This window comes from Cicer arietinum, chromosome 1 (assembly GCF_000331145.2).
Source record: "Cicer arietinum cultivar CDC Frontier isolate Library 1 chromosome 1, Cicar.CDCFrontier_v2.0, whole genome shotgun sequence".
NCBI classification, from domain to species: domain Eukaryota; kingdom Viridiplantae; phylum Streptophyta; class Magnoliopsida; order Fabales; family Fabaceae; genus Cicer; species Cicer arietinum.
Window position 1 is genome coordinate 53,262,411 of NC_021160.2, and position 17,514 is coordinate 53,279,924.

Genomic DNA, 17,514 nt, shown 5'->3' on the forward strand with positions numbered 1-17,514 from the left:
GGAATGCCAAGAAGCCAAATCCCATAATAATAGTTTGCCATGACCACTGCAAAAAATAAGTTGATAATGCTAAGATAGTATAATCAACTTACAAGTATTTTATTTACATTGAGTAAAAAAAAAGTATTTACACTAGCATCACAGCATTTAAAAATGACCCATTATAACCTTGTACTTCAGATAGAATTATATATATAGAGAGAGAGAGAGAAAAAAAATAAAGACTAGTTTTTAATGAATCTTCAGGGGAAAAACTTTGGAATATGATTCCCTATCATAATTGTAATACGACAAGAAAACATATATGAAAAAATAGATATCTTTCCCTTAACATATATGATAATCTATAAATTTATACGAAGTGTTAAAAAAATAGTACTCTTTTCAGCTTTAATTATAAACAAAAAATAGATAACTTCACACATTAACGATGATAATTAGGTGGATTTATTTTTTTTTTTTCATGTAAAAAAGAAATATAATTATTAATTGGACAATATTTAAATAATTTTTGCAACTGTATTTTTTCTCTTTAAATTCTCGAATTTTCTAAAATTTTAAAAATAAAAATATTTTCTAAGAAAAACGACATTGGTTAGAATTATTAGAAAAAATAGAAATCATTTCATTTAAAAATAACATTCATGTTTAGTAGTATTCATTTAAGTAAAAAATAATGTTTAGTGTATTCATTATAAATAAAATTGTAAATCAAATGACAAAATACATGTCTACGTACCATACACTGGTAAGTAATTTATTTATTTGGACCTTTTTTTTTCATATATATCCTACGTTTTTCTTATTATTTTTTAAATCATCATACTTTAAAACTTATATATAAAAAATATTTTATTTTTTTTACTTGCAAATAGGGGATGCAACTTTCTACAAATATATACTTTTTATTATTAATTGATAAAATAAAAAATAATTAATAAATAATTAAAATATTAATTATTAATTATTAATTAAAATTAGTAAAAAAGCATTAAAAAATTGTAGAGATTTAATAGAATTATTGGTATCTTCGTATACTATTTTTGATTATGAACGGATAACCGATATAGTTCTGCATTTTACTGATAATATTTTTTTTATTTATAACGGAAATAAAGTGAATATGCTAAACATTTGAGTGTGATACATTGTTTAATCATCAGTATATGTTAATTTATATTTTAATTAAAGTGATACATCAATATATCAAAATGTGTAACTATTTGTGATTAAAGAGTTTAAAATAAAATGAAAAACATCTAATTATTATTTTTTAAATAAAAAATGTGGCTTAAAGTAACTTCAAACAAAAACTAGTAGTTTTCATAAATTAAAAAACAGTAGTAATAATATTTTTTTCTTTATGTGAGAAAGAGATATGGGGTGGAGTAGTGGACATGTTTTTTTTGTTGAGCATAGGGGACATGTATTTTTTTTTAACTTGCATATTCACAACGTTTGATATCTTTTTTGTTTATTTTTAATTTTTAATGTTACTTTAACACAATTGTTAAGAAAAATAATTTTATAGTTTTACTTTAAGTAATTAATAAATAAAATAAATATTAAGAATAATATATAGAGTTATCCGATCTTAATTCAAAACACTGATATCTCCACTAATTCTCTATAAATTTTTTAGATTCTTTTTTATTGATTTTATATTATTATTAATAATGATTAATATTTTTAATTATTTATTTATTATTTATTATTTATTTTATGAATTAATACAAAAAGGAAAAAAAATATGTATAGAAAGTCAAATCTGCAGATGTTATTTTCTGAAGAAAAAAAAAAAACATTTTGATATATTAATTTCAAACTAGAAAATTTTATAAATTACCACTAACAACAAAGATTTATTGATTTTTTTTTTCTTTTTGGTATAAATTTTATTTTTATCTTTAGACGTCTTGTTCTGACTTGTTCGTGATTTTTTTCTTCTTTGTTATAAATTTATGAGGTATTATCTAAAAAAATATTAATTAAAGACAGTAGATATAATGTCTTGGTAACAAGTACTTTTTTGATACTTGTTAAATAATAAAAAATAAAAATTTTATTTTAAAAATAATTAAAAAAATTATCTTAAAAGTAATAAAAAACTTATGAATTGAAAACACAATTTTCGATGTACCTATAATTGATTTTTTTTTTATATTTAATTTATTAACAAGTATATTTAAAACACTTATTAATATTTGTCTAAATAATTTAACTATTAAAATATATTTTTCCAAGCATTTTAAATGTAAACTAAAAATTTGGAGCTTTGTACCTCGTCCTTATGGTTGTAAACAGATATCAATACAGGAAGAATTTGCATCTTGTTAGTAAAGTGCACAATTCCAAGTAACCCTTTGAGTTGTTGTAGTGACACAATGATAGCAGCACCGGCCATGAAACCCACCAACGTTGCTTTGGATAGAAAATCAATTATGAATCCTAATCTGCATTGACAAAATCAAATATTATATACTTCAATCACAAAGCATAGGGAACCAATAAAATATCCCACAAATACCCTTTAATTAATTACCATAAATTCTCAATTTTCAACTTGACTAATATTCTATATAAAAAAATATATTAACTACTACTAAATATATTAAAGAAAAATATTTTAAATGATCCAAAAATTGTGATTTATTAATAAAAAATTATGTGAGTTAAATCCTTTAATTGAATTTAATACCTTAATATACCAAGAGAAGCTTGGAATAAACCAGCAAAGAAAGTAGCAGTGAAAGCCAATTGAAGATAAAGAGTAGGATTTTGAGCGTAAGTAACAGTCTCACTCAACATTGATCCCATAACTAAAGATGCAATTGAAACAGGTCCAACACCAAGATGTCTAGAACTTCCAAGCATAGAGTATATCAATGGAGGCACAAAACTTGAATCTGCATCGTATCATATTAATCAATAAATAAATACCACTCCAAACATTACTCAAGATTAAAAAATTCTATCATAAATGATAATGCCATGAATTATAAAACTATAAATTAAATTCAATACTAACACAATCCAATAATAGGTGGTAAATTTGCAAGCTTCGCATAGCTTATTCCCTGCAAATTAACAAAAGACAAAGTTGAAATCTATAAATATAACTAATATATATATGTATAATTGCATAAAAAATAAAACAGATTTTAATTTTAAAAAAATTTGGGGGAAGTTATATAGTAAAAATTGAATAGACACATACTGCATATTTTTAAAAGTAATATTTAATTCATCTATTGTATCGGTCATATTTGACACTATCAACCGTCACAACCATCAAATTTTAAAATTGCAAATATAAAATTATCTAACGTCGTTTTATAAAAAAAATAAAAAAAAGTGTATAATATAAGTGAGACATGCAATAAGTGTGAGTGACCTGAGGAATGGCGAGGCTAGCAATGGTGAGACCAGAAATGAGATCAGAACGAAGAAGTTTAAGATTATATTGAGAACCCCATTCAAAAATTGGGAAGAAATATTGAAGGGTAAGAAGAAACTTTTTGAAAGAAGGTTGATTTTTGAAACGGTGTAAAGGATCATCAGGGAAGAATATTTCAGAGAGTCTTTGTTTAAGTTTGTTGAGTAATGTTCTCTCTGGTGGTAAACGAACTTGATGAATTGGAATCTCAGTTTGAGTTCTCATTGTTATTTCTTCGAAGTGCTCTACTCTATTGCAATTCATACCCATTCTTAAATCTTCAATCTTCTCTTTTGTTCTGTTTTCGTTTCTCTCTACTAGTTACTCATTTTTATAGAAGAGGAATGGCCATGTCTAGTTTTGGTTATTTATTATTTTTCAAGGGTCTTTTCGTCATAATCAAATCCTTTTTTGGTGTTACGTTTCATTTTTTTGGTCGAGTAAAATTCAACTTTTATCGCTACATATGTAAAAAAGTTGTAACTATATCATTTTTAAATCCATAAGAATTGTATAAATATTTCACAAAATCGAGTTTATTTGTTTTGTAAAAACTAATAGTGTATCTCTATTAAACTTTTAAAATTTATATTTTATTTTATTTTGACGAAAAAATCTATAATTTATAGTGAAAATCTATTAGACTATTAATACACATGACTCATTATTATTCATTTGATATGAATTAAAGACATGTCACCTGTAATTTTTTTTGTTTGATCTTCAAAATAAATTAATATTCAATATATTAATTTGGAATATAATTTTTAGAAGGTTGTCCGTTTCCATTTTAAATTACTCACATCATATTTTAAAGATCTTCTTCTCAAATATTGGGAAAAATATTATGACCTACCATGTTGTTTAAAAATCTTTCAAATGAAACACGTCCTACTTGAATCTTTTTTACAATTTCTTTTTGTGTTAAAACAAAATCAGATTTGATATTTTTATTTATGAAACTAATATAGAAATATACATTTTTAAAAGAGAAATTAATGAAATGATGATTTGGAAATAAAATAAAGTAATTTGTAAATATTTGACTCTTTTAAATGAACAATTCCCTTTAATTAATTAAACAAGTAATGTCAACTATCTATTTTATAGTAGTCAAATCCAACTCGTAGATAACAAAAAAGATTATATTTTATTTTTATTTTTTGATTAAACTAAATAAATAAATAAATTATATATTTTTTTATTTGATTAAATGAATGAGATTGTGTTGAATTGTGACATTACCGACTTAAAACATGAATGATAAAGTATTTATTCTAAGAAAAATTTGTTATAACATTATTATTATAACATAATAATCATTACTATAAGTAACTGATAGCTTATTTTTTAGAAAACCATAAGTAACTGATATGCCTATTTTAAGAAGAAAAAAAAAAAAGGTAATTGATCATATGCCTAAAATAAAAGTAACTGATAACATTGCCTAAAAAATATTTGACAACAAAATTATTTTCTCATGGATAAAAATTTTAATAAAGTAATCTAAATTTTTAAAATAAAATTTATTGTTGGTTTAGTCTTATTCGTACTTAAATTCAATAGAGTATATTTTTAAGATATCTTTTTCATATATATTAACATTTATCTCAAAATTATTTAAAATTTTAATTCTTAATAACATTAATGAATATACTTTCATAGTATATTATTTAAAATTATTTAAATTGTTTTAAATATAATACATTCTACTCAAATATCTATTACAAATGTGATCCTTAAGACAAATAAAAATCACAATTCTAAAAAAAAAGTCACGTGTATATTAGCGGTCTTTAAATATTCAAAAATTACTTATTTACCAGCCTCAATGGACCAGATGTTCATCAATAGACATTTTACTATACATAAGTCTCTGAAAAAGAAAAAAAAAAATAGAAGGAGGAAGTTTTTGGAAAAATAAGCGTCCTTGAAAGTCAATTCCCAATTAGAAGATTGTTTCCAAATTAAACGACCAAATGCAGTCAAATTGAAGAATTTTGTCCTATTGTAAATCAAATGACATGGTAGGTTCACCTTATCTTTAATGTGATGATGCATATCAAGATTAGATAATTTATATTTTAAATTAAAACAAAACAATAAATTTTTAAATTTGGACCGTTAATCTTTATCATACGACCGAAATACGTGTAACTGTATACCGTGACCCTGCACCTAATTCACAAATTACTCCATCAATTTTATATAAGATTTCTTTACATAAACTAAAAAAAACAAGTTATCCCATAAGTACAATAATTTTAGTAATTTATCTATATTAATAATTGAAGTATTCAAATATTTATTTATAGACAAAATTAGAATAGAAAATTAATATTTCATTTTTTTAGGTTCTAAAATATTTAGGACGGGGATTGAGCTAAAATCCAATTTTTAAGGAATTGTTTGGTTTAATAGAGTGAGAGAAGAGAAGTATATATAAATATGTTTGGTTGAATGGAAGAGGATATTTTTTTTTAATTAAAGGTGTATTTTGTTCCACGAAATGAGAAAAATTTTAAATAATTTTTATGTGTATTTATTCATCTTTTGTCCTCTTATTTTCCTCCAAATACCCCAAAATAAAAAGAGAAAAAAATGAAAATCAATGTAAAAGGGTGGGTATATGAAACCGTTAATATAGATAAGTTTGTTCTAATATGATGTGTATATGAAACCGTAAAGAAAGAAACAGTATATAAAGTAGTTCTTGAAACCAATAATAAGGTAATTGGAGATAGGTTTGATTAAGAGGATGTCACATTTTATGCATTAATGGGAAGCATTAGTACCCGATCTACATTCCCACTTTGAAGATTCACCATTAGAAATTCTACATCTGTAAAAAGTAAAAACATAAAGCCAATTGAATATAACTATTGTTGTCATCTCACCCATAATTTGTCCACTGATTTAAAGGTTCTAGGATTACTTTGATTAATCATAAAATTGATACCACGAGCCCACACCCACCTCTAATCCAATCATTAATTAAATTGGTTAGGTATTTTTTATTTATAAGTAAATATATTGATAGATAAGATTAATTTTTTGGATTTGAGTGTTACTTTTTTTTATTTGAGTTTATCTTTATCTTATTTGAGTTTATCTTTAGTATTTTAAATTTATTTTAAAAAAAGATATTTGTTATTAAGTATTCTTTATAGGAATTTCAATTTTATTTAAGAAGTTACTTCAAAACCAACTTGCTATAATGTAATTTTTTTTTTCTTTTTGAATCATACAATGTAATTGTATTCCACTCTAAGATAGACAAAATTATAAATTTACAGAATACTTATAAATTGTACTCCTAATTATAGACAATTGTATACAATAGAATTTGTGCGTGCAAGTAAACCTAAAAGTGTTTGTTTGATAGAGAAATTTTGAAAAATTAATGCAAGTAGATAAACAAAATGAACATTCTTAAGGATCCAGCAAAAAATTGCTCTAGGGGTATAATAACTTGTCTTAAACCAAATTAAGTAACTCCCATTAGTGCACAATATGGTAAGGTATTCAAAAGTTTATGAAAGTTAAACTCAACCATTTGTGATTCACATTATTGGTTTAATATATTAAGAAGAGTCGAGTGGGAGGTATATTTCATATATAAAAATATTTATTTAACACTTTTATTTATTGGTGGAGGTTGATGGTAATTGGTCAGTAGACTCTGATGATATTGGTGACAGAATCTCAATAGTCTAGGGTGATTAACTGTTTTTTATTGTAATTGATATTATTAACTTATAAATAAATGATTTTTAAAATTTTGAAAATAAATAAATAATAAAAATTTATTTTATATATTAAATATATTTTCGAGTGTAAAATTAGTATCTCCGTGAATGTGGTGTCCACAAAAAATTACACTATCAAAAGAGGCACTAAGTTTCATGGGGCAAAATATATATTTTGACAAGTTAGACATATGTAGAGTTATAAATTTTAGATTTAAATATCTATTTGATCCTTGCAAATATACCACTTTTTTATTATAGTTTTTGTAAATTTTTTTATTTGGTTTTGTAAAATTAGATACGGTCGATTTTGGTTCTTCGTTAAAAAAAATAAAGAGTTTTTCAAAAACCCCTAAAGTCTTCTTTTAACTTTATTAATATTTTCTTTATAAAATAACACAATTATTATATGATAAATAAATAAATTTATTAATTATTAATATAAAATATTTTAATTTTTAGGTTAAATACCACTCGTAGTCCCTTAACTTAATTTCAGTTAACGTTTTAGTCCTTTATCTTTTTTTTCATCCCAATTTGGTCATTTATTTTAATTTTAAGTAACAATTTGATCTTTTATGTTTTAAAATGTCAACAATGTTATCCTTATTTTTTGCAAAAATTCATCAAAATTTTCTAATAAAACCCATAAAATTAATTATCTTCCTCAATATAATGCAATTTCATCAAATTCATAACTTATATTTTTATCTCTAACAACATCAAATAAAGAATGACAAATATGACTTTACTTGAAGATTTGAGTTACAAATTTGATGAAATTTGTTTTATATTAAAGAATATAATTATTTTTATGGGTTTTATTTGAAGATTTTGATGAATTTTTGAGTTTTTGTAAAATAAAGGATAACATTGTTGACATTTTAAAACATAAAAGATCAAATTGTCACTTAAAATTAAAATAAATGACTAAATCGGAGAAAAAAAAAAGATAAATGACTAAAACGTTAACTGAAATTAAGTTAAGGGACCATGAGTGGTATTTAGCCTAATTTTTAATATATCATAAAAAATATATGATAGTGTGTATTTATAGACTCACATGTCATAACAGGTTATCAGTTTTTTTTGGGACCAAAATTGATTGTCTCTGATTTTACGGAGACTAAATAAAAAATAAAAAAAATTACAGAGACTAAAAATAAAAGTGATATATTTATAGGGATCAAATATATATTTAAATCTAAATCTTTCCCATTATGTTTACCAAAGATGTAAATGGGTCAAACTAATATGTTAGTTTATTTAAAGATCTATTTCATATTAACGTATTTAAATAACTAATTCAACTAATCTTTAAACAAATTAACAACCTAATAATTTAGTGATATTAAGTTAAATTTTAATATTTCACACAATATTTTATATAATTTAATTTTATATGATACTCTATTTAAACTTTATTTTATAATTATACTTTTAAGTCTATTAAAATTGATGTAAACTAATATACATATATTAAAAAAATGTAAGAAAAATTATTAATTAAGACAAAGTACAAAATTTAATATTATAATAATAATAATAATAATAATAATAATAATAATAATAGTTTATTTATATTTCCTTAAATAAGTTAATCTAGTAGTTTAAAAGTTTTTACAAATATCATGTAGTTTGAATTTTTAGATAAATAATCATTAAAAAAAAGTTTTGTAATTTTTGTTGGGCTTTGCCCTTTCTTATATAAAAAAAACAAATTTAAAAGAGTTTTGTTCTTGTCTATTTAAAATAAATAATATGTTTAAATATAATTTTAGTCATTTATCTTTATTCTTATTTATTTTGATCTTTTATATTTATAAGTGATATATTTTAGTCAATTTTATCATAACTCTTTCAAACAATTGTATAATTATTTTCATGAACTATTGAGATCAAATTTTGGGTCAGTTGTAAAATTAAGTGTGCAATGTTAATAAAAATAAAATGAAAATACAATAAACTTTAATAAATATCTTTCGTTTAAAAGAATTTACATATGTTTCAAAACTTGCAGTTTTTTTTTTCAAAGTGCAAGCCTATTATTGAGTTAAATGAATAATTTTTGAAAAAATATTATACATGATACATGTTGGTAACTGTTAGAAGAAATTTCAATAATTGCGTGTTGTTATAAAACTTTTGCTGTGATTGAGATAAAAATTAAAGGTTAAATAAAACTCGCGATCCCTTAACTTAATTTCAGTTAATGTTTTAGTCATTTATATTTTTTTTTTTGATTTAGTCATTTATTTTAATTTTAAGTGACAATTTGATCTTTTATGTTTTAAAATGTCAAGAATGTTATCCTTTTTATACAAAAATTCAAAAAAATTATTAAATTTTTTAAACAAAACCCATAAAATTAATTATCATCTTCAATGTAATACAAATTTCATCAAATTCATAACTTAAATCTTTAAATAAACTCATATTTTTATTATTTATTTGATGAATTTGATGTCGTTGAAAATGAAAATATGAGTTCATTTGAATATTTGAATCATACATTTGATGAAATTTGTATTATATTGAAAATGACTATTAATTTTACAGGTTTTGTTTGAAAATTTTGATGAATTTTTTGAATTTTTGTACAAAAAAAAAAGATAACATAGTTGATATTTTAAAATATAAAAGATCAAATTGTCACTTAAAATTAAAATAAAAGACCAAATCGAAAGATAAAAAAAATAAAGGATTAAAAATTAATTGAAATTAAGTTAAAGGATCACGAGTATTATTTAACCAAAATTAAAATATACCATTTATAAAAGATATATGATTAAAATAAATTAAAATTAAAATATAAAATCAAAATAAATATTAGATGAAAGACAAACAATCAAAATCAAAATCATTAAATAATAATAAGTTTGGTCTAATATAAGTGTAAGATAAAGTAGAAAGACATTGTAGTATATGCGGCGGTAGAGAGTTGCGTTTGAATAATATTGCTGCCAGAAATGAAATGAAAATAATTGTGCATGATTTATAAGGTACCCACAATTGATGGATCAGATACTCCCCCAATTCAAAAGGACACAAACAATTAATGAATGGACTTGATGCATTTTCCTTTCCCTTTAGATCCCATTTTCAAAGGTTCTCTTTTAAGATTAATTTGTGTGGAAAGAAAGGTGTTTGATGGGAACACATGGCTTGCTAGCCATGACAGATTATTATTTTTTATTTTTATTTTAAAAATGACTATTTTTTTGTAGGTCTTTGTTGAAATCCCAATAATTTCTATATACATTAACCTCTAGCATTTTTATTTTGCTGACAGGAATTTGATTCTTCCTTTCCCAACAATAATCTAACATAGATTTTCTTTAAATTAAAGCCCCTCTCTTTTTATGGTACCAATGAAAGTTCAATAAAAAATATCTTTGGGGTTGTAGCAGGAACAAAACTTCACAACTATACATATTAAAGTTAAGCTTGAGAGAATTTGACCCACTTAATTTTTAATTATTATCTAAGTTTATTTTTTTTTAATTTCTTTTTAAAAAAAAGGTAAACTTGACATTGGTTTGTTTTAATACATTATATATGTTTAAAATAAATCTCTCACACATTCAAAAATATAAAAATCTAACACTGTATATTAATAAATTGTACAAATACATCGAACACAATTATTGATTAACGTGAATAAGAGAAAATTTAATAAAATAAACTTAAAATTATATCATGATATGAACAATATTTATGTTGTCAAACTAAGTTTCATCTTCAATTTACATTTTTGTGTAAAAAACTTTAGTGTTAATTATAGCGCCATATGTAATTACGATACAATATATACAATATATAGTAATAGGGTTAAGTGAATGTTTAATTTTGTCAATTCTAGTACAAAATGAAGCATGTATTTAGGTAGATTCTCTAAGAATGTTCTAAAATATATTTAGTCCATGCTAGGTGTCCTGTATATAAGAAACAATTAATAAATAATACACTATGGATTAGAAAGAAACAATACTAGTTTGTACCAAGTAGTATTGAAATAACCATATAGTATATTTAAAATAGAACATGCACAACAAGAGTACTTGGCTACATAAAAATTAGGCCACAAGAAAACATAAAAGCAGAACACTTATGTCACATGACAAGATAGAAATGCTCGAATACACGATTAAAAAGCATTAACTAGGAAGCCAGATATGGAATTTTTAGTGCTTGACTATAGCTAGGTTGCTCCTTATTCTAACGGATGAACTTTGAAGGGACAAAGTAACGAGCTTTGATTTGAGTAACATGGTGAGGGTAAGTGGAGGAGTTTATTCTTGGAATATACCCCTTGTGAGACTAATATATCATCATAGTTTCATAGGTATAATGATTTTCATGTTGATTCAATTTTGGTTTCCCTAATATAACACCACTGCTCCTCCACTAAAAGTCAACAAGGAGGATATTCAAATAAAAAATGCTTGCGTTTTGTGCCATCAAAATTGTAGTGGTGAAGGCACTCAAAACAGGTACCTATGTTCGCATGGTTTTATATGCTTCTTAGTTGCCAACGTTGCACGTGTGGACTAACATTTGATTAAGGTATTTTTGGATTTGGGGTATATTACCATTTTCGGATGTGGTATTTATTTTCTAAGTACCAAATTCAATTATTACGAAAAATATAAAATAAAATAAAAAAGAATTAATTTTCAATTGTAAGAAAGGGGAGGAAGTGCCGGTAAGACGGACTAGACTTTTACATTAAAAATAAAACAAGAATATAATTTTTAATGAAGTCAAATTCAAAATAACTTATCCTCCAATCTCAAAATATAAAATAGTCAAAGAAAATGATATAAAAATTGATATATGTGATTCAACTTGGATCAAATGCATCAATTTTATTTAACTAATTACTATTTATATTTGTATTGTTCTTAATGGGACCTCTAATTAATTGGCAATGGTCTGGCCACATTAAAGAAGCACTCGTCTTAGTAAACTCTAAACCCAACGTTCTGGCAGCATATTTATTTCGACAATTATAAATGGTAGCAATCTCATTCCTCAACTATAAATACATTGTTTTGGTAGAGTTCAAGTATATAATTCTTATCCCAAAATAAGTGGTGGATCTTGTTCAATATTCTTGAGGAGACTAAATATATGAGAAATATTTATAACATAATTGCAAGCAAAATACAAGATTTATTTGTTGGTATAATGGTTCCTTGCGTTATTGAATTCAAATCTCTTGAGCTTGGAATTCTTAAGTTGTAAAACAAGGCCATTGTGTATATAAATATTACTTGAGGCTATAATATATACATACATTAAACCTCTACTCCAACTCAATCACCGGATTAGGTGTTAGAGTGTTTATGAGTTCAATCATATTCGAATAATTTGCATTTGATAAATAAATATCTAAACCTCACATAAGGACTACACATCATTTAATCTCTTAATGGTGATTACTAGTACACAAAAAGTTTCATAATACTTAAGAGATTGAGATTAATGGTGATTTATAAACAACACACGCTCCTATATCCACTCAAATACATTTTATTAGAGATAAAACTATGAGCACATGTTGTGCACACAACCTCAAAAGAGACCATATTTAAAAAAAATGTGACTTGAGATTAATCATTGACCATAAGTGTTTGTTAAAAGATGCCAAAGGAGTTTTAATTTGTTAGTAATAGCATATAATGATTTGTCTCCCTCGCTTTTTCTCCCATTTTGGCATTGTGAGAAGGATTAGTTGCTTTAAATTTACATAATAATGAGTGATATAGAAGTGCAACTATGTTTTGGTCGTGTTTTTTATTTATTTATTTTAATTAGATCACTTTAACACTTCACGAATTATTGAAAGAATGGTACTTCTCAATTCAATCTCTCTCTCTCTCTTTTTTTCTCTTTCAAACAGACTCATTTTTTTATTGAACATGTCACCAATTGTCACTGTTCTAATATGGCCCAAGTCCAAAACGGCCGGATACATCTATATAGGAGTGTAAACAGTTGGGTAGTTTATACCCAAATCTGATATATGAACATATCCATTTAATTTTGGATTATGTTGAGCTCTAAACCCATAATTTTTTCATCAAACTTGAACAAAACTAATCCGAATGATAAAAAAATATTTTTTTGAACATCTAAAAAATAATAAAATTATATTATAATATATCATTTAATACTTAAAATATACTCACAAAAAATACTTAAATTAATTAAATTAACAACAAATTATCAAATATAGTCCAACAATTAAATTTTAATTATACATCCAAAAGTTCAATTGATTAAGTTTGCATGAGTTCAAAAAGTTAAATTCGCTACCCGAATCGAACATAATTGAGTTCTAATAGATTGGTTCGGATTAGACGCGAACTTAAATGGGTATGGTCAAAATGTAGATTGAATTGGGTGACATAATCCTTAAATTTACCCATACCCATGAACACCCCTACATCTAAAGGATAGACTCGATAAAGAAAAACACCTTCAAATTTCTAATGAACTATCTTTGTCTTCCGGTTGACAAACTCTAACATCTATAAAAAAATTTACTCTATATTCCACATTTTAGATCTCTACTTCACTTTTTAATAAAAACTACATTTTACTCTTATTTATTTCAGAAAAAAAAACTACCATTTTTTTCAAAAAATATTAATAACTTAGGCAAATTTTATTAAAGCTTGTCGGTCATTAACTAAATTTTAAGAAAACACATTTGAGAAAGATAGATAACGTTAGTGATAGTACAATTTTACATTGTTCTAGGATTATGATAATTTTTTCTATAGGCTTGTCAATAATGCACAAGTTGTTTTAAATAATTATCTTTATTTTCGACTATAATATTTCAAGTGTTTGCACTCTTACTTACTTTTCATCAAAAGCTAATAATAGTCACAAATTTGTGGCAAAGAAAACTGGAAGATATAGTTTTTAAAATTTATTTTGGTTTTATTTTTGTTAAAAAAAAGTTGAATGAAGAGGACTAAGATATTGACCAATATAGGAGACGAGGTGAATCTTAATAAGTGCAATGAGAAGACAAAAAATGGACTTTTGTTACGCGTATAGTAGCCATACAACCATGCAACTAAATCTGGGCCGTCTACTGTAATGTGCAACTTTAATCTACGGATGTAAATGCACTCGACGACGCACACCATCTTCCGGGTCGTAATGAATATGAAGAATTTTCTTCTTCCATTTCTTAACTACAAAGCATTCTTTACTATATAAACAGAAAAATGCTCCAATCCAAACCCACATCTAAAACATATCTCTTCTAGCAAACCAACCAATCCTTTAATCAACCGTTGAATTTGAGCTCACCAAGTTTCCCAATATGGTGTGTACTTCTCCCTTTGTTTTTTGAATGAAAAATATTCTTGAATTTCATTTTCTCTATTTAGCCTTGTTGAGTAATATGAGTGTTAAGCATAATTTTAAAATGGTATTTTTTTTTTAAATTATCAAATAATCAAATATATTTTGTTATTTCAAGGTAGAAAATTTATGTAAATATTTATTTTTCTAAGTACAAGTTAAATTGTATTAGTAAAAAATAGTAAAAGTTTAACATTGTAGTTAAAAATAACTAATTTATGTCACATATAACTTTTAAAACTAAGATCGGCTATCATAGGAGTTCAACATGTAAGTCGAGCCATCATAATAGTTAAAAATTAATTTAAAAATGTATTTAATTCATAATAGTTTTTTACACTCTCAGTTAATCACAAACGGTCAAATTATTAAATATATATTTAATTTTTATAATAATTATCTCTAAAATAATACTCATAAATATTTGTGATGTAGTGACACTATAAAACTTGTTACACTTACATCCGTAACATTTAATTCGTTTAAAAAATTAACATGGAATATGATTGTCTAGTAAATAATATTTCAATTGTGAACTACTCTGCTTATTGCTTCTTATTTTGTTGATTTTGTAGGAACAAACTCTCTCCTTTGAAATTGAGGTACTGCTATTTTCTATGTTATGTATTGTACTTATATTATTCATATTCATTACTATTCACATTTTGTTCTTCATAACAATCGAAACTTCTAAACATTTTACTACTAATTATTTTTTTGTCAGCACGATTTTGTTCAAACCAGCGAAAGAGTGAAATCAGTCGATCTGCATCCAACTGAGCCATGGTAATTATTCAATACATATTTCTTGAACAATGAAAGGCCATAACATACAAAAAAATAAAAATAAAACATAAATCAGTTAACAAGTTAAAATTCTAAGTTTAACATATAAATGCTATTATTATTACAAGCACTTACATATAGTACTTTTCTCAAACAGGGTTCTACTGGGATTGTATTCAGGAACTATTTCTATTTGGAACTATCAAACAAAGGTAACAATTATAAGATATAATAATTAATTCTCTAGTAAATTTATGCATCTACATAAGTCTATCTTTTTTTCATATTGTTGTAGAATTTATAGGACTTTGGACTTTATTTTTTTGACATTTATTTTGGTACATGACAGATTGAAGAGAAGTCTTTAAAAATTAGTGAACTTCCAGGTAAATGTCACAATATAACAATTGTGTTATCAAACTTATTAATGTTTGTTTTGTTTCTCACTTTTTTCTGTTTGGCTTGCAGTTAGATCAGCAAAGTTTATTGCCCGAGAAAATTGGATTATTGCAGGGACTGATGACAAATACATTCGTGTGTACAATTATGAAAAAATGGAAAAGATAACAGAATTTGAGGGACATAAAGATTATATTAGGAGTTTGATTGTTCATCCTTTTTTGCCATATGTGGTGTCAGCTTCTGATGACCAAGTCTTGAAATTGTGGAATTGGAAGGAAGGTTGGTCTTGTAATCAGACTTTTGAAGGGCACTCACATTATGTGATGCAAGTGGCATTTAACCCCAAGGATCCATCTACTTTTGCTAGTGCATCCCTTGATGGCACATTAAAGGTATCTATCTGATCTTAAACTCTCTTAAGATGTTAAGATTGATGCAACTTCAATTGCGGTTACAAACATCTAGAACTTTGATGTTGCGGTCCAAATTGCAGTCATGAATTTTTTTTATTGAATCTCTATTCATGAGTGCATATCTCACATTTATTAACTTGTAACATTTTTGTACCAATTGTCTTCTTTTGTAGATTTGGACTCTTGATTCCTCAGCTCCAAATTTTACCTTTGATGGACACTTGGAAGGAGTAAATTGTGTTGAGTTTTTTGAGAGCAATGACAAACAATATCTTTTAAGTGGTTCTGATGATTACACTGCCAAGGTCTGAATATTAGTTACTCTTTCTTTAGTCCTTTTAGCCTTTGAGATATTTTATATCTTATACTAAATTTACATTTCAACAGGTATGGGATTATGATTCTAAAAACTGCATACAAACACTTGAAGGACACAAAAACAATGTTACATCAATATGTGTTCATCCTGAACTTCCAATAATAATAACAACTTCAGAGGATTCTACCGTTAAAATATGGGATGTTGTCACCTATAGGTACTTCATTTTTCATATTATATTTTGTGAAATCCCATAAATGATTTTTTTTTAATTCATCATATTTAAATAAAAAATTGTTACACGTTTAACTAGTGTAGTTGCCACTAACTTTGCAGGCTTCAAACCACTTTGAACTTGGGTCTTGAGAGAGTGTGGAGCATTGGATACAAAAAAGGATCGTCTAAGTAATTTTCTAAACCAAATATTCTTCTAACTAACAACAATAAACTCTTGTTATTTCAATATTAATTATTAATAAAATTAACAGTTGAAAAAAAAAAAAACTCTTGTTGTTTTACCTTGCTAATTGATAACAAATTGTTATTTCGTACAGACTTGCTTTTGGTTGTGACAAAGGATTTATCATTGTTACGGTGAACTCTGCCCAAGTGAAACAAGCAAACTAAACTGCACCATATGCTTTTGGAAGAAGACTACATTAAACCTTGTGTTGTATTAGTATATTTTACATTAAAAAATAAAAATGAATGCTAGTAATACATTAGTATTTATTATTGGGTGAAATTTGTGAGTTCTATTGAATATATAGTTCTTGCGTTAATTTGATGGGATTCAAAATAATTTCACCTAATAGTAAAAAAAGTATCTTAAAAAATGTGTTGTTATTATTTCCGTGGCAATAATGTATTTGTTCAAAAAACACGTAGTTATGTATTGAAGTTAGATATAAAGAAATCAATATTATTGTACAATTTTTTTAAGTTCTCCTCCAATATCTTCTTCTATAAGACATTTATTGTGACTATTTTTTATGTATTATTATATTATCTGTTTGGGAAAGA

General features: G+C 24.8%; 2 protein-coding genes across 2 annotated transcripts in view; one reads left to right on the forward strand and one right to left on the reverse strand.

The window, feature by feature from the left end:
• The window catches only part of LOC101503319 (probable sulfate transporter 3.4), a 7,339-nt gene extending 3,587 nt beyond the window's left edge, over positions 1-3,752 (reverse strand). The window contains exons 1-5 of the mRNA XM_073367326.1: positions 3,395-3,752; positions 3,029-3,077; positions 2,699-2,906; positions 2,282-2,453; positions 1-46 (exon numbers count right to left, since the gene is read on the reverse strand). Of these exons, the coding sequence (XP_073223427.1) occupies positions 1-46; positions 2,282-2,453; positions 2,699-2,906; positions 3,029-3,077; positions 3,395-3,706 (787 nt within the window). The 5' untranslated portion in view covers positions 3,707-3,752. The remainder of the gene's footprint in view (positions 47-2,281; positions 2,454-2,698; positions 2,907-3,028; positions 3,078-3,394) is intronic.
• Positions 3,753-14,397: 10,645 nt separating this feature from the next.
• On the forward strand, positions 14,398-17,433 carry LOC101502997 (coatomer subunit beta'-1-like). The gene is made up of 10 exons (XM_004486664.3): positions 14,398-14,533; positions 15,147-15,173; positions 15,296-15,357; positions 15,515-15,569; positions 15,707-15,743; positions 15,826-16,151; positions 16,346-16,477; positions 16,560-16,708; positions 16,828-16,896; positions 17,046-17,433. The coding sequence occupies exons 1-10, from the start codon at positions 14,531-14,533 to the stop codon at positions 17,116-17,118; spliced, it is 933 nt and encodes a 310-aa protein (XP_004486721.1). The 5' UTR covers positions 14,398-14,530; the 3' UTR covers positions 17,119-17,433.
• Positions 17,434-17,514: the final 81 nt, after the last annotated feature.